Source organism: Penaeus chinensis, chromosome 21 (assembly GCF_019202785.1).
Source record: "Penaeus chinensis breed Huanghai No. 1 chromosome 21, ASM1920278v2, whole genome shotgun sequence".
NCBI classification, from domain to species: domain Eukaryota; kingdom Metazoa; phylum Arthropoda; class Malacostraca; order Decapoda; family Penaeidae; genus Penaeus; species Penaeus chinensis.
Genome location: NC_061839.1, coordinates 18,468,052 through 18,491,644, shown reverse-complemented (window position 1 = coordinate 18,491,644; position 23,593 = coordinate 18,468,052). Strand labels below are relative to the sequence as shown.

Here is a 23,593-nt window from a genome sequence, read left to right as displayed (position 1 = left end):
ACATCCTCTTGAATATCCGCAGTCTGCTCGCTCGACGTGACGTCACGGGGTGGTGGCAGTGTGCACCTTTACCCGTCGGGGCTCAATATGACCGCGGCCAGGTGGTGCAAGCCATGGCCATTGGGGTCGTAGATGGTCGGGTTAGTTGCAAAAGAATCGGTTGTGTTATTCGCGATAGGCTGCCGTGTTGGTTGTGTATTGCGGTAGGTGATGCAGGTGACGACGAGTCGGAGTGAGATTGAATGAATAATAAGATGGGTGGAAAATACAGCACTGTATGCCGAATGACTGAGGGAGTAATGGGACTAGTTGTTCGTCAGCACGAATGAGAGTGTAGATATTTTTTTTCTGTTCGAAAGATGCCGCCGTTGCAACAGGGAGAATGCGATTGTCTCGGCAATAGCGGGAGGTCTTTTTCCCCCCGGTCAGCCACTGGGTCGCTCGGGGCGGGGGCGGGGGAAGGGGAGGGAGAGAGCGATGAGGGCTCTTACCTCGAGGAATGCGCGGTCGACAAACGGTTCAAAGTTCGCGACGCGGGTGATTGCGATGAATAAGCGGGTAAAGCGGATATGGTCGGAGACTCGGCGGGATTGGAGACCGGATGCGGTAAAGGGGAACTGTAACGGAGGATGGGGGGAGGGGAGGGGGGGAGGGGGGAGGCGAAGGATACGAAGGATACGAAGGGATACGGTGGCGATCGGTTCCGAGGGAAGAGGGAAGAGGGGAGAGAGAAAAGGCAATGAAGGAGAACGAGCTGAGGAGAGAAACCGAGATGACCGTCGATATATGCGAAGAGAAAAATATAGATATAATGAAAGTGAAATTAAAGAAAACGGGAGCAGACGCACACACAAGCTGGCTCTGAAGTGCCTTACGTCACGGTGTGCTTGGTGACGTCGCATGAGAGCGCAGTGACGTCAGACTCCTAGAGTTGTAAGAGCTTGGGGATAGGAAGGGAAGGATGGGGGGGGGGGGGGGGGGGCGAGATGGACGAGACGCTTTACGAGGAGTGCGAGGAGATCGGAAGGATAGAAGGAAACGGGAATGGGAATGGGGTACGAGAGGTCGAAGGTGTGGAAGTGCGAGAGGCGGCGGGGGAAGAGAGGCTTCGCGATGACAGAGGAAGGCGAGAGGGAACAGGTGGGAGGAAGAAGACTCCAGGCCAGGTTGGAGGAGTGAACGAGCCAAGGTCGCGAATGACGTGCGACCCCCGCTAGGGAAACAGTAGTCGCGGGTTGACAGGCGGGAATCCGAATCGGTTTGTTGCTTCGCCTCGAACGGGTGCGCGCGCGCACACAAGCATACAACCACACACGCGCGCGCGCGCACACACACACGCACACACACACACACACACACACACACACACACACACACACACACACACACACACACACACACACATACACACACACACACACACACACACACACACACACACACACACACACACACACGCACACACGCACACACGCACACACGCACACACGCACACACACACATACACATATAACTGTACACACGCACACATACGACCACACACATACACACACACACACACACACATACCCAACACACATACACACACACCCATACACACATACACACACATAACTGTACACACGCACACATACGACCACACACACACACATACCCATACACACATACACACACATAACTGTACACACGCACACATACGACCACACACACACACACACACATACCCGTACACACATACACACATACACACACATAACTGTACACACGCACACATAAGAACACCCACACGCACGCACACATACGACCACACACACGCACGCACACATACGACCGCGCACACGCACGCACACATACGACCACGCACACGCACGCACACAAACGACCACACGCACGCACACACACAAGACCACACGCACGCGCACATACGACCACACGCACGCACACATACGACCACACGCACGCACACACACGACCACACGCACGCACACACAAGACCACACACACGCACACATACGACCACACACACGCACACATACGACCACACACACGCACACATACGACCACACACACGCACACATACGACCACACACACGCACACATACGACCACACACACGCACACATACGACCACACACACGCACACATACGACCACACACACGCACACATACGACCACACACACGCACACATACGACCACACGCACACATACGACCACACACACGCACGACCACACACACGCACACATGCACATGTACACATACGACCACATGCATATGTACACATACGACCACACACACCACCACACACACGCACACACACCACCACATACACGCACAAACACCACTACACACACGCACACACACCACCACACACAACCACACACACGTGCACACACCACTACACACACGTGCACACACCACCACACACACGCACACACACCACCACACACACGCACACACACCACCACACACACGCACACACACCACCACACACATGCACACACACCACCACACACACCACCACACACACACGCGCACACACCACCACACACACGCCGCGCACACACCACCACACACACCACCACATGCACTTGCACACATACCACATGTACACATGCGACCATATGCACATGCACACGTACGACCACATGCACATGCAAACGTACATATACGCACACAACCCTACACACATACAGCCACACATGTACATACACATGCAAATACAACCACACACACAACCAGACACACACGCACCCACACAACCACACATACAACCAGACACACACGCACCCACACAACCACACATACACACACGATAGGGGGTAGTAGGGCTGTTCAACACAAATATTATTTTCCTTTTATCATATTCTGTTTCTTCGTCGTCCATTTTCCGATTTTCCCTATACCAAAAGTCGTGTTTCCTTGAGCAGTCGACTTGCACTTGAAGACTTGTAGTGCCAATCAGCTCATTCCCTCGGGTGTGACGCCGCGCACGGGATCTCGGTGCTGAGCGAGTCCTGGCGACGGCGTTGGCGAGCGGAGGGCGATGGGGGGGGGGGGGGGGTTCTTTGACAAGGCGACTTGATTACGAGCGTGTGTAGCAACACCTGTCCCAACACCTGCTGACGCTTGCTGTACCACGCGGTGTCTTGCCTTACTCGACGCCTCGCGATTCACGCAGTACTTTTGGCCGATTTCGAGAGGGGGGCGAGGGGCGGGATGGATGGGCTTGGCATAGATTATGGAAGGGGGGAATGCTGGCGTTGAAGGGAAAGATTGCAGAGATGCGCTGCTTGAGAACCTTCTTACCCTCTCGCTACTTTTATTTCTGAAAGTGCTCGCCTTTACCTGTGAGACTGCAGTTTTCAGACGACCTTATTCGCTACCGTTTCATCCCCTCTTCCCCTCCCCCCTCCCCTTCTATCCCCACCTGTTCTCACCTGCCATTGGTATTCCCCCGTCGCATTCTTGTCCCCATTTAACCACCTGTCGTCCTTCGTCCAAGCTGCGATATTAATGTCACAGCAAATATGTTTAACCGTTTGGATTTGTGACATTATTTTGGGATTTGTGTCAAAGGCTCTTGTGACTAAATGTTTTTTTCTTATTTGCAGACTGACTTGTGCGGAATAAAATGGCGAGTGTACGCTTGGGACAACCCTGGCGGCGGCGGTGGCTGTGGCGGCGGCGGCGGTGGCGGAGTGGGGGGAGGGGGCGGACCAGCTGACCCCCTTGAGGACCCCGTGCTGGTGTCCTATGCCCGCATGATGGCCGCCGACGTGCTGTGCGTGTGGCGGAGGACGTGGCGCGTTCCTCAGGAGCCCATGCCCACCTCACAGCACCAGGCGCAGCAGCAGCACCAGCACCGCCACTCCCTCAGGCACTCGCCCAAGGAACTCTGGGTCTTCTGGTACGGCGACGATCCTGACCTCACCAACCTGCTGGCGCCCGAGCTGCTCAAGAGCGGTGGTGAGTACATGCGTCTTGGTGCCTTCTCCTCTGTGGGCCGGGTGGGGTCGGGGCGGCTGGGTGCTCCTGCCGCGGGGGTCTTCCCAGTAGGTTCTGGTTTTGTGTCATGGCCTGCCCCGCCTTAGTTCTTTCCGGTTTCCCCTTTGTCTTGGCTTTGAAGGCTCTTTTTGCAACTTCATTTTTACGATTCCATTTTGACATTTAAAATTGGAGTATGACAAATGACAGTGGCACGAGTAAATGTTCAATTTCGTGTTCATGTAGCTCGAGTTTGCGTCAGTTGATAGCATTATGCCCATAAAATTTTGATTTGGTAATAATTGGTCATGAATATTTAGCATGGTTTATAACGATTAATGGCACTATACTCTGCTTCCCGCAATCATTTAGTTACAGTCACCATATTTTGTTCACTACTTTCTTCTTGTTTATATATTACCCCCCCCCCCCTCGCTCTCCACCCAATCCCAGCTGGTGGTTGGCAACTGCGTGCAGTGATGCAGGGGGTTATGATCCGCCTCGCCGGGAATTCTTGACATTGGCACCGCTTGAAGGCGGACGGGTGGCAACGCTGGGTCAGGGAGGCGCTGGGGGGGGGGGGGTGAGCAGGAGGACAAGGGAAGCTTCTTCTTTCTTTGTCTCTTTGTTTTACCTCTCGATTGGGATTATTTGTGGTGGTTGGAAGAGCGGATGAGAATGCACTGATCTGCGGACGCCGACGTATCACCTCTAGGAATTGTACACGCTAGTCAAGTAGCACTGTTGCGCCCCTCTCCTTCCTGGTGTTTATTCGCTTGCTTCCTTCCCTTCCCCTCCCTCGCCGCCTCCTAGTTTCAGAAAGACACTAAAAAAAAAAAAAAAAAAGGGAGTAAAAGAAAGATGTAAAAGAGATTCGCGGCCCAAGTGTCCTGCAGCAAGAACATTTCTCCCTGCTCATCACGTCCCAGTTCCTTCTTTCCGTTTCTCTCTTTCTGTATTCCCTGTTAGAAATCATTATCGTCCTTGCCGGCATTTTCCCCTAAGCCCCTCCCTCCTTCCCCTCCCCATCGTGTCAGATGTTTGAATGAAGGATGAACGATATAAACTGTCCGGCAAGGATTCACTCCGGCCTGCTCGTGATCGTCTTATGCTGGCTTATGCGCGCCTCGCCCTCACTCGTCTTTTGCCCCTTCTCTCCCTCCCTTCTCTCTGTCTGTTTCCTTCACTCTCTCACACCCTCTCTTTCTCTTTCTGCTAATTTTCCTAATTTTCCCCTCACTCTTCTTCTTTCTCTCCCTCTCTGTCTGTTTCCTTCACTCTCCCACACCCTCTCTTTCTTTTTCTGCTAATTTTCCTCACTCTTCTTTCTCTCCCTCACTTACTGTTCCCCATTCTCTCTTATATATCCTATCCTTCCTATTACCTAATTCTCTCTCCCTCCCTCCCTCCCTCCCTCCCTTCCTTTCCTTTCCCTTTCCTCTTTTCTCTCTTCCTTCTCCCTTCCCCTCCCCTCTTCCCCTCCCCCTCTCCTCTCCTCTCCTCTCCTCTCCTCTCCTCTCCTCTCCACTCCTCTCGTAACTCTCTCTATCTCCCTTCCCCTCATTTTCATCCTCCCGCCTTTTCTTTTATCATCTCCCCCTCCCCCCCTCCCTTCTCTTCTCTTTTTGCAAGGAAATGATAATGAAACCCGAGGAAATGCGGCAGTGGCGATCCTTTATCAGTGTTGATGCCTGTCGACATTTAGCCGGAAGGTTTTAGCAAAGTGGCACCGAGGCATTCTTGTCCCTTGAACCCCTTGTGAGCGGAGTATTGATTGATAACTCAACCTAGGAAGGTATGATACATGACCAGACAGTCTTGCTGCTGCTGCTGCTGCTGCTGCTGCTGCTGTTCACCCCTGCAATCTCCACACTTTAGCTCTTTCTCATCCGTTCACCTTCGTCTTTCTCCTTTCATTCGAGTTTTTTTTTTCCCCCCCCATTCCGTTCTCCCCTTCTCCTCTCCTTGTCCTTTGTTTCATCGTCTCTGTTGTTCTTTTCTTCATTCTCATCTCTTTCTCCTTTTTCTTTCCGTCATTCATTAAAATATTCATTCATTCTCATCCTCCTCCTCTTTCTCTTCCTCGTCACCCCCATCCCTCTTGTTCATCCTCCCCTCCCCTTCACCTCTTCCTCCTCATCCTTATCACACCTCGCTCTCTTCCTTCCTTCCCTCTCTCGGTCCCTCTCCTCCTCGAAACGTGTAATGTAAGGTTGTCATTTATGTGTGTGGAGCGAGTCGAAAGAGTGGCTTCATTTCACGTCCCATCTTCCATCAGATTTAACCCCCCCTCAGGAAAAAAAAATAAAAAAAATCCTATCGTTCCTCCAATCGGCGCGCGACGTACTTGGCCACAGAATCCGCACAGAGGATTAGGCGAACGAGGCGGCTAATCTGTTCCGTAGCCTGCGGTTCCCTCTCGTTTGGCTTGCTGGAGAGAGAGAGAGAGAGAGAGAGAGAGAGAGAGAGAGAGAGAGAGAGAGAGAGAGAGAGAGAGAGAGAGAGAGAGAGAGACTTAAGAATATGAATGAGGGAATGAAGATCCTCGCGCGTGCACACAATGAGCGACCATGCACGTACAGTATACACAAAGGCAAAAGCGCCACGACCGGAACATGTGCGACCACCGGCGGGCTGTAAAGTGCCGAGTTTTACGCACGCATTAGGCTTTATAACTACTACTCCATTCCCCTCGGCCCGCTCCCCTCGCCCTGGCCCGCCGTGCGCTGAGGAGGGACGGACGACGTTCTTGATTTCCTCTCGACGCTTTATTGACCACAGGGCGATGCGGACAATGATTATTATTACCGTCTTCGACCTTATCTTCACCGCCTCATTAGTGACGCGGTTGGGGGAATGGGAGAGCGGTTAGGGATTCGCTCTGTGGGTGCTTGAAGTGTGTGCGTGCGTGTGCGTGTGCGTGTGCGTGTGCGTGTGCGTGCGCGCGCGCGTGTCCATTCGCCCACCTTCCTGAGTGTCCCTGTGTGTTGGTGGAAGTGGTGGGGATAGGTGGGGGTTGGGGTGCCTGTCCCTGGACTCTCCCCCGTATTGATCCCCAGCACCCCTCACTCTCCCCGCTACTGCTGCTGCTGCCGCTGCCCCCCCCTCCCCCCGCTCGCCACCACGAGTCTGGCTGGCTGTTTGCCCCCCACCCCCTCTCTCTCTCTCTCTCTCTCTCTCTCTCTCTCTCTCTCTCTCTCTCTCTCTCTCTCTCTCTCTCTCTCTCTCTCTCTCTCTCTCTCTATCTATCTATCTATCTATCTCTCTATCTATCTATCTCTAACTCTATCTCTATCTCTCTCTCTCTATCTCTCTCTCTCCCTTTCTCTATCTCTCTCTCTCTCTCTCCCTTTCTCTTTCTCTCTCTCTCTCTCTCCCTTTCTCTTTCTCTCTCTCTCTCTCTCTCTCTCTCCCTTTCTCTTTCTCTCTCTCTTTTTTTTTTCTCTCTCTCGCTATCTATCTCTATATGTCTATCTACCCTCCCTCTTTCTCTTTTTCTCTCCCACTTTCTTTCCATCCCTCCCTCCCATCATTTTTCTTTTTCTCCCTCCGTCTCGTCTCCCCTCCTTCCCGCCGCGGCCTACTCTTACCAGTCAAGATGGTTGGGGTTGTTTGGCTGCAAAGGAACTCAGATTGGGGCTGAACTTGTTGGGCCATGTAACACACATAATTGTGTGTTCATTTACATGTGTATTTAGAGCTGGGCATGTGTTTCAATGCATGTTCAGTTATGTATCTTTACGTGAGTGGGGGCCCGCCGCGCTCTCTACCGCTTCCCCTCCCCCCCTTCTCTCGTACACAAAGAGGTAAATCATGGCATCGGATCGAGTCACGTTGCGCCGCCCTTTAGCTTTATTACGTGTTGTCGTGAGATCAAACGTTGGAGCTCGCCAGCCGCCCGCGCAGAGGAGGAAGAGGAGGAGGAGGGGCGGGGGCGTCGGGTGGGGGCGGCGAGTGGGACATGTGTTGATACTTCACCCTCGTCGCCGTTCATTCATTCTCGCCTAAGTGTTAAGGGTGACGAAGGGAAATGGAGATGACGGGCGAGGGATTAAACTGTGGGGTTTTCTCGAGGGAGATTCAACCTTCCTGTTGTAGTGCTTAGACTGCTCTGCGACGGCCGGGGAAATGGTGACACTTTTTACCGTTCTTAATGATCGCCGTCATGTGCCTTTTTATTAGTACTATTATTATTATTATTATTATTATTATTATTATTATTTTATCCCGCGGGTGGAAATATAGTTTTGTGCCGCGCGTCTTTGTGAGTGCCGCAGCGATCCTTCAGTGCAAGGTGGAGCGTGTCCCCCGGCAGCGGCAGGGTCGGTCGTCACACCCAGTGGCGATGCTCTCCGCCCGTCCCTCCCCGCAAGCGAGCGTGGGAAGGGCGGGAGTTGCCGTTTTGGGGAAGCCGAGAGGGGAACGGGTGGTTAAACAACGGTTGAAGATCGGAGTGTGGGCGGCCATGGATCACCGAGGCGCTGCGGCTGCATAACCCCGCCATGCAGGTGTAGGTCGTGGAGGGCGTCGAAAGGTCGTGTGCGGATGGGGTGACACGCGGCGGCTGCTAGTAACTCTGGGCGGCGTGACGTCAATGTCGTGTACGTCACGGGCTTGCCGGTGACGTGAGGCGGTCGTGGGGGTCCTTCGTGGCGTCCTTCTAGCTGTAGGCTCGGATCAGATGCCTTCAGTGGTTGATTTTGGAGAAGGGTTAGGGGCGGGGCGCGGGGGTGGAGGCGCGGCGGAAAAGTGTAAGATGTTACAAGGGCCCTCCAGATCGATCCCCCCCCCCCCCCACTCACTCATCACATCAGCTGTGCACTCATTCATTGTTGCTTGAGAGGTACTCCCGGCTCCTCGGGTGTGTTTCTCACTCGTTCGCCCATCGCCATTCATTTATCCACCTGTCCTCATCCGCGAACTTCTGATGTTCACACCTAGCTGGCCTTCCACCCTTTGGACATCAGTCGTTTTCACGTCTGACGATATTCATTCACTGAGTCAAAGACTCACCCACAGTTACTCGTCCACTCGCTGCTCAAATCACGTCACTATCCTCCCCCCTTCACCTCACCTTTAGTATCCCTCAGACTCCCGCTCAACTTTACTCGTGCTTTCAGTCTGCTTGCCTTTGTTTATCGTGATATCATCGCACTCCTTTCGCCTCGCGACATTAGTTCTCCACTCTTGCCTCTTTTCCCTCTTTTTTCCCCTCTTCCTCTCTTGTTCCCTGCTACATTACCGCCGTGACTCAAGGAGACGAATCTGTCTGCCTGTGAATGTATTGGTGCACATTTTCGTTATTTTATTTTTTGTTTATTCCTGTTAGCTTTCCGGTTATACCTCAAGAATACATTTCAGAACAGCGATACAATTTCTTGGCTATATGCATGTGACTGTGCATGTTGACAGATACGTAGACCCTACCATCATCTCTTCGTGCACTTTCTTTCGCCCCTATTTTGTTTACTAGTGGCTTTATTTCTAGGTAGGAGTTTAAAAATGCGTAACATTGTTAATATTTTTGTTTGCAGTTTCATCTACTGTACATGTTGCAATGTCTTGGTGCGTGTGCGCGACTGCTGTTTCTGTTGTTGCATGGGTAGCCTTGCAAAGCGCTCTTGCTGCTGCTCTTGTTGCACTCCGCACGCTGCACCGCAGCTTTAAAACCCCCGCCCCTCTCCAACTCCAGATCCCCAGCTCACCCCACCCACCCGACCAGTTCATACCAGGCTCACGAGGTTTGATTAAATATCAGCGTGGCGGTGCAATGCTATCAGCGGCCTGATGTGCGTGTACTTAGCCTCAGCCCCAATCTCCCCGTGTCTATGTCCGGTGAGAGTCTGTCAGGCTTTCTTATTACCGATTAATGAAAGAGTGGGAGGGAGGGGAGAGAGAGAGAGAGAGAGAGAGAGAGAGAGAGAGAGAGAGAGAGAGAGAGAGAGAGAGAGAGAGAGAGAGAGAGAGAGAGAGAGAGAGAGAGAAAGAGAGGAAAGAGAGGGGGGAGGGAGGGGGAGGGGCGCCGCGCTGGAGGGTGCAGAAAGGAAGGATACAGACTGGGGAGAGGGTGGGGAGTCAGGGAGGTGGGGGACAGTATGCTGTGTCACGCCAGGGTATGTCAGGTCTAACACATTCTTGCCTTACTTTCCTTTTATGTTTCCGGTGGCATTTTCTTGCCATGTATTATAACTTTTTTTTTTACCTACATAATTTTGACTCGCTTACCTCTGTAACGCAAACGCAATCTTACGCGTGCCAGTGTCGGTCCGCATGCCCGTGTGACCGCGTCTTTATTTGCGTAGTGATGGACAGTCTGGACGAGAATGACGGCGGCGAAGGAGCCATCACTCATCCCGGCCCACACGAGTTCGCTCGAGGCCAGTTGCCCTTATCACTCGCCCTGAGGACCACAGGGCGAGGTAATAGTATGGGGACGGCACCAGGTGACGCAGGAATGGGCGTGCGGGCGGGGAGGGACAGGCCGCCACCTTCTCTCCCTTATTCCTCGCCTTTTCTTACTCCTCTTTGCTCTCTCTCTCTCTCCACTCCTCCATGTTTGGTACGTTATGGCATAGTGCATCACGCGCCGGCCGGCTATGTAATGGATGGTGGTGGCGGGACCCTCCTTACCCCTCTATCTCCCGTTCCCTCCCCGCCTCCCCACCACCTCAGCCCCTCCTCCGCTAACCTGGAACCCCCTCGGCGACCCTCACCCCACGCCCCTCATCGCTGGCTGTTGGCTGGCTGGCTGGCTGGCTGGCTGGCAGACTGGCGGACCCTGATGGCAGCGGCGGTGGCGGCTGCTGGGTCGTACGGCTGGCAGAGGGCGCGGGAGGGCCGGCCGCCACACGACCGCACAACAGTAAACATTGATATCCACCGCGCCACTTTATTTACTGCTACTCGCCTTGTGCATATGTTGACACCGACGCCGTTGTTGTTGCCCGCCCGCCCTCTCGCTTGCTTCAACTCCTCCCCCACCCGCCCGCCCTGCCCTGTCCCTCGTCCGTGCTTGCCCCCGATATTGCCCCGTGCCCGGACCTACGCCGCTCACTCGAAAACACATACCTGCATGCTCCCCCTCTCCCTTCTCCCCCTTCCCCTCCCCTCTCCCTCCCCTCTCTTGTCCGTGGTCCCGGCCGTAGTTATTGATGGTGCTTTAGTTGCCGCTCGCTGATTGGGGGAAGCGGAGTGAGAGGAGGTGGGGGGGGGGGGTAGGAAGGGAAGGAAGAGCGGACTTGTATTTTCCGGTTATCGGTGATTTTCGAGCGTATCTTTGTGCAGCTGGTACAGTCGGTGGCAATGGGGTGGGGGGGGGGGGGGCAGGAACGAGATGGCTGGAGTTGGGCGAGTTGCAAACGTGGGTATGGATTAGGAAGTGTCGGGGAGCATTAAGTGGCGCGGCCTGTTAATCTGGGCTTCTCCCAGTGTCACACGTTCTGCCCCTTTTGTCATCATCATTCCCTCATTGTCCTCTCGTGTGCCTCTCATGCCAGCGTTTTGCTCCGTCTGTTTATTCTCTCTTGTCTTTTGGGCTGTTTATTCTCTTGTCTATCTGGCTGTTTGTTCTCTCTTGTCTCTCGGGCTGTTTGTTCTCTCTTGTCTCTCGGGCTTGTCTGCCACATACTGTTGAGGGAGGTCAGTAAGAGGGAGCAATTTCGGAAATGGGAAAGGGATGGAATGTATACTGTATTTCTTCTCAGTCCATCTCGTATAGTGGTAATAGACAGTGCGAGGAAAGTGTCTGATTTTCCATATGTATTGTGGCTTTCCAGTCTGATTGTAGGAAGCTGCCCTGGAGGGAGGCTTTGGACGAAAAGCTCCAATTCAAACACGGCGGGTATTGGGAGAGCAAGCGGCCAGTTTTGCTTAATCCACAATCTGTGCTGCTGGCAGATCATGTGTCATCGCACTTGATAGGCTTCTTAACTTCATACCGGGTGGCGTTGCTCTTTAAACGAGGCCAGACGAGCGGGAAAAGAAATTGCGTAAACAGGCAGGTAAACATGCGGAGGACAGGCGGGCTTGTGGGTCGGCGGGCAGATGAGAGTGGTCGATAGACACGGTGATAAATAAGCAATCCAACAGGCCAAAAACGCAGGGAAACCAACGACGAGGGAATCTCCCAGGTAGACGCACGGAGCAGCCAGCAAGCCATTCAGTGTCCCCCGGTCGTGCTCCTTGGCAGGGTATTCCGTGCATTGTTTGCAGTGAAAGCAGATCACGTCGCGCGGGGCGGTATTTGCTCGGCGGTGACACTTCGCGTGGAAGGATCTCGTCTTGTGACTTCATTGTGGCCGCATCCGTATTTTGGGTGTCGTCCGCAGGGCTTCGCGGCTGTCCAAGAATAAGCCGGCTTACTCCACGCCTCCTTCGTAGGCTGCTTGCTTCTTCGGGAGGAGGGGAAGGGGGTTACTAGTGGTGTAACGAGACTTTGTTATGGACTGGGAGGTGCGGGGGAGGCGTGGTTTGTTTGTTTGTTTGTTTGCTTGTTTGACTGAGACCTTGGGAATGCCATGGTAGCTGAAGGATTAGCGAGGGGAATAGCTCGAGAGATGAGGTAGGCAAGCACTTGTTTGCTGAGAGGACACACGTTATAGGGCATGGCGGCGGAAAGCGGCCCACCACTGTGTGCTAATCGATTGTCGTCCTCCACCTTCTCCTGACCCCCCCCCCCCTCCCCCACCCTCTTCCTCTCCCTCGCCCTCGCCCTCTCTCCCTTCTACTTCCTCTCCTCTTTGCTCTGCCTCTTCTTATTCCCTTCTATGCTTTCCTTCAACCCCCGTTTTCCACGGGCTTTTTCCTCTTTCCCACCGCGTAAAAATTGTATTTCGGAGGCCCGCACGGCGACACGAGGAATTAAAGGCAACGAACTCTTCTTCTCTCTCTCTCTCTCTCTCTCTCTCTCTCTCTCTCTCTCTCTCTCTCCTTCTCCCCCCCTCGTCCTATCCCTCCCTCTCCCTCTCCCCCTCTCTCTTCCCCCCTCTCTCTCCCTCTCTCCTTCCCCTTCCTCTCTTCTCTCCTCGTTTCCCTCTCTCCCCTTCCCGCTCGTAAAGCCAACAGCGCCTTTAAGGAGTCTTTAAAAAGGTCGGGTTAGCGCGCGGCCTCGGGTTCTGGACTCGGCCAAGACGGCGATGTGATATGATGTGAAGATGATGTAGTTTGGGCGGGGATTGCTCCACTTGGTCGCTCGGCTGCATGCTGGGGAGAGCCGGCGCCTCTTATCCCCGTGCTCGGAGCCTGCTGCTTGATGCTCTGACATTTTCTCTCTCTCTCTCTCGGATATTTCCCCCTCTCAATTTTTTTTTCTTTTTTTTTTTTTTACTTGACATTTCTCTTTTAGTTATTTATTTTTTTTGTTGTTGGTGGTCATCGATTTTCTATGTTCCCTTCCTTTTGCTCCCCCTCCCCCCTCCCCCACTCATTACTTTTCTCGTCTCCCCTCTTTCTTTCTCTGTCCTCGTCTCACCCTCGCCCTCTGTCCCAGTCTTTCTACCCTTTGCCATCCCACTTTTCTCTTTCGTTTTTCTTCTGTCATTCACTTGTCAAATTACATGTTTGCCGAGGAGAAAGAGCAGGAGGAGGGATACATAAATAAGCAAACACACAAAGGAGTGAGAATCACGTTCACACAAACATGAACGCAGATATTAGCATCAACTGATGACGTAGTTGCGGGAGACCAGAAGGATGCAACGCCCCCCCCCCTTTCCCCCTCCCCCCTTCCCCCCGTTCTGCGTCCTTCCGTTGAGCGCCGAGGTTGATTAAGATTAAAAAGTAAGAGAAAGGAAACAATAGAAAAGGAAAAGGAAAGAAAGAATATGCGAGTCTGTGTCTTTGTTCGCACTTTTGCCCAGTGCGCGTGTCGATCGTCGTTTTACCATATTTCGTGTCATTAAACAGGTAGTGTGCTTTGAGGTGTCAGCGATGGTTTGTTTGGGTTGGGGGATTGCTCGGTTTCCTGCTTTTCTCTCTGTACTCGCTTTAAAAAAAAAAAAAGTAGAATCGTTAACAATCTGTGCTAGGTATGAGGATTTAGGGGGCGGGGGGGGGGGGGGAGTTCTCTTTAGCGAAGTGGTGATGGTGATGATCCGCTGGGATGATGGGCCGTGCTGGAAAGTGGGTGGTGGTGAAAAGGGGTGAGTGTGTGGTGATGGAGTGTGTAAGTGTGGTGATACCATGAGGTATTGATTCCCGGTGTAAGGGAGGAGGGAGGAATGAGGGAGAAGGGGGGGGGGGTGCAGTAGGGTACGTCCCCGTCCTGGCTACGTTGCGACTCTCCCACCTTCCTTCTCCACCTTCGCTCTCCCTTTCTTCTCCTGTTAGCACTGCCTCTCCTCTTTCTTTCTTTTTTTTTCTCTATTTGTTTTTCTTTCTCTCTCTCTCTTTCTCTCCCTCCCTCCCTCCCTCCCTCCCTCCCTCCCTCCCTCCCTCCCTCCTCCCCCCCTCCCTCCTCCCCCATTCCTCCCCCTCTCTTTCTCTCCCCCCCTCCTCCCCAATTCCTCCCCCTCTCTTTCTCTCCCCCCCTCCTCCCCAATTCCTCCCCCTCTCTTTCTCTCCCCCCTCCTCCCTCCCCTTCTCTCTCTCTCTCTCTCTCTCTCTCTCTCTCTCTCTCTCTCTCTCTCTCTCTCTCTCTCTCTCTCTCTCTCTCTCTCTCTCTCTCTCTCCTCCCTCTCCCCCCTCCCTCACCCCCCCTTTACTCTCCCTCTCCCCTTCTCTCCCCCTCCTCACTCTCACTCTCCTCACTCTCCCTCTCCCTCTCCCCTTCTCTCCCCCTCTCTCCCTCTCTCCCTCTCCTTCTCTCCCTCCATGCCCGATCTCCATATTTTCCTTGCCCCCTACTCTCCACATGTTTTTTCATTCCACTCCCTGTGTCTCTTCTTCCTTTCCCATCCCGCCGCACGCCGTCGCCATGCTTCGGGTCTCTGTTTTATCACCCCTCTTCTCTCCCTCTTCTTTTTTAAGTGAGCACGGTGTTGCACTCTGCCCGGGATCTGGGAAGAGAGGAGGTTGAGCTGGGAGGGGGAGGGGGGCGAGTGGGAGGTAGGCAGGTCGAGCGTGAGAGGGAGGGAAAGGACAAGCAAGGGCGGGGAGGGCAAATTGGGTGTGATGGAGAGGAGAGGATAAGGGGAAGGGGAAGAGAAATGCAGGGTTGAGTGAGTGAAGTTTCTCTCTCTCTCTCTCTCTCTCTCTCTCTCTCTCTCTCTCTCTCTCTCTCTCTCTCTCTCTCTCTCTCTCTCTCTCTCTCTCTATCTCGTAGCTTTCCGATTTGTATATTTGTCCCACCAAGATTATTGTTTCTTATTCATTATTATTATTATTATTGTTGCTATTACTATTAATACTACTTCCCCCCTCCTACAATCCCCCCCCCTACATACTGCACGACAAGAATCTCCACGTGCGAGCATCGGCAACGTTCATTCAGACCAGTGTGCTGAGCCTCACCACCTCACGTCTTTGCCCGGCGCTTCAGGAGACAGGGCTCGGGCGTAACGGAATATCGGAATCTTTATTTCTTCCCTTTCCTTCTCCTTTTGTTTTTCTCTTTTTTTTTTTGGAGGGGGGGGGGGGGTCTGTGGGAAAAAGTTGGGGATGGTGGGAGTGCGTGTCTGGGTGATGAAGCGCTGGTTTTAGCTTGGAATGCATGATCAGGTGCTGCGGCGGCCAGATGGTGATCGGACGCTGGCACTATCAGCTGGTGGCGTGGCCAGGTGCAGCCAGGGCGTTACGGTCGTTTGTGTGTCAGTCATCTGCTTGGACTTGATGCTTTCAGCCAGGTCTTTTTTGCGTCTGTATTGAGAGTTTGTGATGTGTGAAGCGGACGAGTTTGTGCTGACGTGGTTTCTCCTGGACGCCAATTCCATGAGGGCGCTGGGTACGTGATGCCGGCCTTCCCACCTTGTCTCCGGCTTGTCAAGAAAGCAGAGGTGTGAAGGCTCGCGCATCGACACCCGCTTTGTTCCGCTGCCTCAACGTCCATCTCGAACTCTATCTGTAGCTGCGGCTCCTCTCTCTTCCGGCCCCGCTTGCTTCGTCCGGGTCTCCCCTGCCCGGAGCTCATCGGCTCGGCGGTCGCGCTCCCAAGCTTGGAGGAAGGAAGGGGAAAACGAAAGGGAAGTCGGACCTCAGCAGCGGATCCCTCCTCCGCCGCTGCTGACCTGCCTCTTGCTGAGTGACGTCACCCCGCCCCGCCAAGAGGAAGAGGCGGGAGGGGGGCGGTGCGTCCCTCGGCGAAACGCGTTGCTCCTCTTGGTCTCGGTCGTTCCGAAGTGCCTGCTGAGGGCACAGTAGCTGAAATAAAACTAGCAATTAAACCTTATAGTCATGCCATTATCTTTATTCAGATAAATTAGCGCGTGATGGACCGGGCGGGCATTCAAGTCTCGCTCCCGGTCATTTTCTGATAGTTTGTGTGGCACCCTGACTGCGAGTGCCGTGTGTGCCGCGGCATGGCAGCCCTTGTGTGAGTTACGAGGGGTACGGCTCACCTCGCCTAGCGGGAGCGTGGTGGCGGAGCTGGTGGGGCTGCTGCTAGTGGTCGATGGTGGAGCCTGCCAGGAGGAAAACGTGTTGGCGGACCTCTATTTGTCGAGCGGGAGAGGACACATGTAGCAGCAGCAGCAGCCTGGCCCTGCCTGGTGGCCCAGCCCGGCTCGCCCCGTCCCGGCGTGGTGACCCACTAACTTCCAGCAGGATTATGGATTTGTCAGAGGACTGGATGGGGTGGCGGGAAAGCTGTGCCGGCATTGTTAGCCGGTTGGGGAAGTGGGGAGGAGGAGGAGCTGGAGATGATGGGCCGGGGCAAGGGAGGGGTTTGTTAGGGCAGTCAGTACGTTGTTGGGGGGAGGGAGCGGGAGGGACGAGGTGGTCGTGGTGGGGCAAGAGGTGTGGGGGGTGGGGGGAGGGGGGCGGGGGGAGGAGCAGGAGGAGGAGGCTGTGGGAGTCTGCAGCGAGAAACGTAAGATCAATAGACAATCACCCCAGTGGTGAGTACTTAATGGTCTTTGCCAAGTGTGTGAGGATTGGTGACTGAGACTGGAGAACATGTTGTGGGAGTGATATGGCCCGGGAGAGCGTAGTGGCAAAGATGACGGTGTATTAACGGGACGGTAATCTGCGGTGGGTGTTGTAGCGGGGTCGACCGCCAACAGCAGCGCCAGACCCCGCTACAGGGGCCGTGTGGCAGCAGCGTGTGCATGTGTCCGTTGGGGAGAGTGAGAGTGTGTGTGTGTGTATATATGTGTGTGTGTGTGAGAATGTTCGTGGCATTTGGTTGGTATCTGTCTTAAACAGAAAGGCCGCTAGATGCGTGATGATAGCCGATACTATTTGTGTGACAAGAGTTCTGGGTGGATTGTGTCTGCTCATAGCTCCATACGGTTAAAATTTTGTCGGCTTTGTCTTTGTTTAGGCCGGGAGGGCGGCCGAGCTGGCAGGATAGGCGTACGACCGAGTTTGAACGGCACTCGACCTTCACTTCCCACGGAAAAGTTCTCAAGGCTTCATTCATTCCCGACCCCTTATTGAAGAATATCGTAATGCTATAAATACTTCCCACGGGTTTCATTTATTGATTTTGGGTGGAGACGGTTTAGAGGCTATGTGTGTCAGTAGAGCAGGTGCTGCTCATTTTGGGCTATTGCTGCGTTGACTTACGGCTTGTGATTTATGCGCTGGTTTACGCACGCGCGGTAAATACTTGCTTTCGTGTTCGCTTTAATAAACATAGCAAATCTGATTCTGATATCCCTAAAAAAAATTAAACAACGAAATCTCGGCTTAGATTGTAAACCCACTCCAATTTCCAGAGGCGATCTAATCTAGTTTCCTTACCATATGCTGCGCGTGGCTGGCCTTTGCTAGTGTGCATTATTAAGGACAACCTCCTTTTGATGTTGCGCCTCCATCGTTTCCAAGGAAGAGCTTACCGGCCGCTGTGGTAGCTCGTGCCAGCGGAGAACTAGACAGCTGGAGAAGTGAAACGATTATCATTTGGCATTTCCCTTGGTAAGTCGTTAAGAAGAGAAACGTTAAGGGTGTGGCTTTGGAGGATAAATTCAGGCGTGAAGTTTCACGGACAATTACGATAAAACTGACATTTAAGGGATTGTAGATGTTATAATTGGTTGAATAAGTGATAATCATTCTTTCCTTTCTCTCTAGCATAAAACGAGAAAGTAATAGAAATCTTCCACTCTTCCTAGTCAATAACTTGGCAACAAATCCAGGTTACGTTTCCCACTCAAGAGGAATTATGATTGGACTGTAATGTTATGACATTTCTGTGCAGTCGCTTTGTGCGAATCGGTTGTTTTGTCTCGCATTATTACTGTCGCCCATCATGCCTGTGGTTTTATGATTTTGCGGCAGTTTATTCTTCTTGTAATTTGGAATAGTACGTTCATCATTTCTCTTTTTGTTCACGCTTATTGCGACCATAGTCGTCATATTCGTAAGTGATTGAAGTTTAAGAATTTATTGCATTTGTCTTAAGGAAATTTTCTTAATTTTCAGAGGGCATTCGCGGATCTTGGGACTGGGAGAACGGCTTGTCCTATGAGTGCAGAACACTTCTTTTTAAGGCTCTGCATAACCTTATTGAAAGGTAAGGATTGATTTTTATGTATTTTTTTCTTTTTTAGTATGTTGATAATCAAACATGTTATAAGCTCTTTCATGATTATTAGTGTTTGTATTTCGATTAATGAAACAGAATTTATATCAGCTATTAGTATTTGCTTTACGTATAACAATTAATCTACTGTTTTTGTTAGTTTTTGCTTACTGTTGCGCTTTTCACAGATGTCTGCGAACCCGGGACTTCGTTCGGTTGGGGCGTTGGTTTGTCCAACCCTACGAGGGTCCGGAGGGTGTTCCTGGCAACAGGAGGTGAGTGTCTTCATCTGTGACCAGATAAATAGATAAATGCGTCCATTTTATAAGTCAATAACTATTATTTTTCATCGTTTTCATCAATATTTGATGTAATTTATTAGAGACGACCATTTTTGTTCCCATTTCTCTAACAAGTTTTAACCATCGACTTTGCTTTCCAGTACTCACCTGTCATTCAGTCTGTCATTCTTCGTCCATGGCGAAAGCATTGTATGTGCCAGTGTGGACGTTCGGCAACACCCACGTGTCCGACGGCTCACGCGGCGACACCTGCTTTTAGCACAGCAGTCAAATCACGGCATACCAGGTGGGTTGGAGGAAAGGGCGTGTTGCAAAAGGGATATTGCCTTAGGAAGGTGTGTAGGGTGGGAGATCGGACACTTGTAGACATACCTACACACACCCATATCCGCATACATACATATATGCCCTCACACACACACACACACACACACACACACACACACACACACACACACACACACACACACACACACACACACACACACACACACACACCACACACACCACACACACCACACACACCACACACACCACACACACCACACACACCACACACACCACACACACCACACACACCACACACACACACGCATACCCACCACACACACGCATACCCACCACACACACGCATACCCACCACACACACGCATACCCACCACACACACGCATACCCACCACACACACGCATACCCACCACACACACGCATACCCACCACACACACGCATACCCACCACACACACGCATACCCACCACACACACGCATCCCCACCACACACACGCATACCCACCACACACACGCATACCCACCACACACACGCATACCCACCACACACACGCATACCCACCACACACACACGCACCCACCACACACACACGCGCATACCCACACACACGCGCATACCCACACACACACGCGCATACCCACACACACACACACATGCATACCCACACACACACACATGCATACCCACACACACACACATGCATACCCACACACACACATGCATACCCACACACACACACATGCATACCCACACACACACATGCATACCCACACACACATGCATACCCACACACACATGCATACCCACACACACACACATGCATACCCACACATGCATACCCACACACACACACATGCATACCCACACACACACATGCATACCCACACACACACACATGCATACCCACACACACACATGCATACCCACACACACACATGCATACCCACACACACACATGCATACCCACACACACACATGTATACCCACACACACACACATGCATACCCACACACACACACATGCATACCCACACACACACATGCATACCCACACACACACACACATGCATACCCACACACACACATGCATACCCACACACACATGCATACCCCCACACACACACGCATACCCACACACACACACACACGCGCATACCCACACACACACACACACGCGCATACCCACACACACACACACACGCGCATACCCACACACACACACACACACGCGCATACCCACACACACACACATACACACACTCATACACACACCCACACACACGCATACCCACACACACACGCATACCCACACACACACACGCATACCCACACACACGCATACCCACACACACGCATACCCACACACACGCATACCCACACACACGCATACCCACACACACACGCATACCCACACACATACCCACACACATACCCACACACATACCCACACACACATACCCACACACACACATACCCACACACACACATACACACATACACACCCACACACACGACACATACCCACACACACTACACATACCCACACACCACACACATACCCACACACCACACATACACATACACCACACACTTACCCTTCATGTAAATTAGAATGAAGCAGTCTTAGTTTATTTTAGTATTATGTCATGAGCACAGTTATTTTTAAATAACCCTTTACTCTCTCTCCAGTTATATTAGGGCCATATGGGTTGAGTGGCACCTTGACTGGTGTGAGTTATCGGCTGTCTGAGCCATCAACACAGAAGCTGTTGGACGAGTGGAGACAATTCTTTCCTATTGAAACGAAGGCATCACTGGGAGACTCCCCAGAACCCACCATGCCTGCAGCCGTTGAGGTTATTGTGGGTAAGTGTACATGGCAGTTGTTGAAGTGAAGAAATGTCATAAATAGCTCATCTTATAATGATCATTTGGGATATAGACAGTACTTGAATGTGTTTTGAGGCTAAGCTATTTGGTTTCAGCATTTAAGTAATTTAAAACAAAACTTCTTAAGATCTGGAAGAATCTATGCTTCTGTAGCAGAGCAGATTTTCATGGCAAGCGTTTAACATTGCAGGTGGCCACAAAATGCGTTATCCAACATGTTACACATTAGTGACAGACATGGATGACTACTTAATGGCAAGTCGTGGTGGGACAGTTGTGAATACCAATACTGTTTCTCCTGGAGCTATGAAAGGTGGGCTTACAAATGATAACACCCCAGAGGGTAGTGATGGGACGAGCCTTCCCTCACACAATTCCCCCTTCACTGCCTCGATTCACACCTTACTAGCCCCCGGGTACTTGAGCTCTGGGGGACGAGGCCTCGGTTGGTCACGGGAGATGTGTGAGCGTGTCTGGCAAGACATAGTCCAGTGTCCAGGCCAGCAGCCCCCGGCACAGAGTGAAGGACTGACACCAGAGGGGACCTTGAACCCTTCTGAAATTGCTGGCCAGTGGGACTTCTCTGACCCTGCAACGAAGATCAGCTGCTCCTGCGCCAAGTATGTTTGTCTTTTGGTGTAATGTCTTTGGTTGTTCAGTTTGAGTCTCTGATGAAAGTAGGTAACTCAGCAAATTATTTTGAAACTTGCTTAATATGTATAATCTACTTTATTTTTTTATTTCTTTATTTGATCCTTAAAATAATTATTTTTCATATTATATACTTTCATTTTAATTTTTATTATATAGGAAATGCAAATATATGTCTTTGATATATTAGAATATTATTATTGCATGACTTAGATGTAAAGTTACATGTATTTTCTGATATTTATGACACTTTCAAATTTCATTTAGATGAATGTATCACACTCTTCTCTGCATGACGCATGAAAGTAAATGCAGGATGTTATTATGATGCCTGATTTTATGTTGTTGTTTGTTTATAGACTTCATACTATGCAGCAGTACAGTGCAAATTGAGGAGTTGATAATGTGGGAAACAAATAATACGATACTTAAAGTTGCATTAACTTTGTTTTCTTAATTAGAATATTCTTTGTAGAGTAGTGGTATGAATATGTTAGTGGATAAAAGAAAAAGAAAATCTCTAACTGTAGTGAATGAAAAAGGAGTGAATTCTGAATATGGTAAAGGGTATATGTGAGATGTAAAATGAGGGTGACAAACAAACAGCACAATTCATACATTTTTTATAATTTATTTTTTATGGTTTAATTTGTTTTCAGAATAGAAAAATGTATTCATTTTAGACAAGCTAAACTTCTAAGGATTCATTATAGACATTATTAAAAGAAGAATAGTAGCCAATATCAATGGGGTGTAGAACCAGTGCTCGACTATATATTTTGCTGCATATTATCGATTCATTTAGGTTTTGCTGCATATTATCGATTCATTTAGGTTAAGCCAGGGTAAGAGAACCAGTTTCACAAATTGGTAAAATACACATTTGCCAGCCTTGTCCCTTTTTCTTTTTTCTCTCCCCCCCCCCCTTTGGTTTCATATTAGGAGGAAGAGGATGCAGGAATTTGTTTGTGAAAATTGCCTGTCTAGCACTTCTTGATTATTTTCCTTGACTATTTCCTGTGGTATTAGTTCATTTCTACTACATAACTGTAAGAGGGAAAATATGCCACTTAGGTTAATTCCTAGTATTTTAAACTTTGTAATAATGACAGGCATAATCATTAGACAAGGGGGGTCATTCTTTGATAATGACAGGCATAATCACAAGACAAGGGGGGTCATTCTTTGCTGTGAAAGGACATTTAGGTTATAGAATCATCAGGGTTTTTTTTTTTAGTAATATTATATTCATACTTGATTTTTGTTATTTTTAATTTTTTTGTTTATTACTATAATACTTATTTTTTGTGTATCTGGACATTGAGAGTACAGTGGCCATTTATTTATTGCAATTTTTATGCAGTAGTGTACATTGCACAAGTGTTATGATCTCTGCTGTGTATGGTACAAGAGAGAGCTGCTGATGCTTGATCTTCCAACCATTGGTCACCAGTGCTTGTTTTGAGTGTTTGTGGAACTGGCCGTTGCAGGTGCAGAAGGGGTCGGGTCAGTAGTAAAGGGTGTAGCAGCAGTAAGGGCCGCGGGGAGAGAGGTGGTGGGGGAGGCGGGCGCCAGAGGGGGGGCAGCAGCAGCAACTCCAACTCTGGCTGCATCCCCTTCCACAAGCGGTCTCCCCCAGCCCCACTACCCTCACCCGACGAAGTGGTCCTGGACCAGTGTGGCGTGACGGCCATCGAGGAGTCGGGACTAATGCAGGCCGTTGCCAGGTACCACTGCTAACTCTGTACAACCACCACCACTCACCACCACAGTCACTAAGCGAAATGAACACTGTACACCTTTTTGATGCAGAACTATATAGTACTCTTGATTAATTTTGATTTTATATTTTATTCATTTT

The 23,593-nt window shown here is 51.1% G+C and overlaps 1 protein-coding gene across 3 annotated transcripts in view; it reads left to right on the top strand.

Annotated features, from left to right (window-relative positions):
- Positions 1–23,593, top strand: part of LOC125036526 (mediator of RNA polymerase II transcription subunit 13-like) — a 67,448-nt gene that overhangs the window by 29,390 nt on the left and 14,465 nt on the right. For 2 of the 3 annotated variants that reach the window (XM_047629185.1, XM_047629182.1), the window contains exons 2-8: positions 3,613–3,967; positions 18,503–18,593; positions 18,791–18,877; positions 19,045–19,190; positions 20,881–21,057; positions 21,272–21,701; positions 23,223–23,459. In XM_047629185.1, the coding sequence (XP_047485141.1) occupies positions 3,613–3,967; positions 18,503–18,593; positions 18,791–18,877; positions 19,045–19,190; positions 20,881–21,057; positions 21,272–21,701; positions 23,223–23,459 (1,523 nt within the window). The remainder of the gene's footprint in view (positions 1–3,612; positions 3,968–18,502; positions 18,594–18,790; positions 18,878–19,044; positions 19,191–20,880; positions 21,058–21,271; positions 21,702–23,222; positions 23,460–23,593) is intronic. The other variant, XM_047629186.1, reaches the window with a different exon arrangement.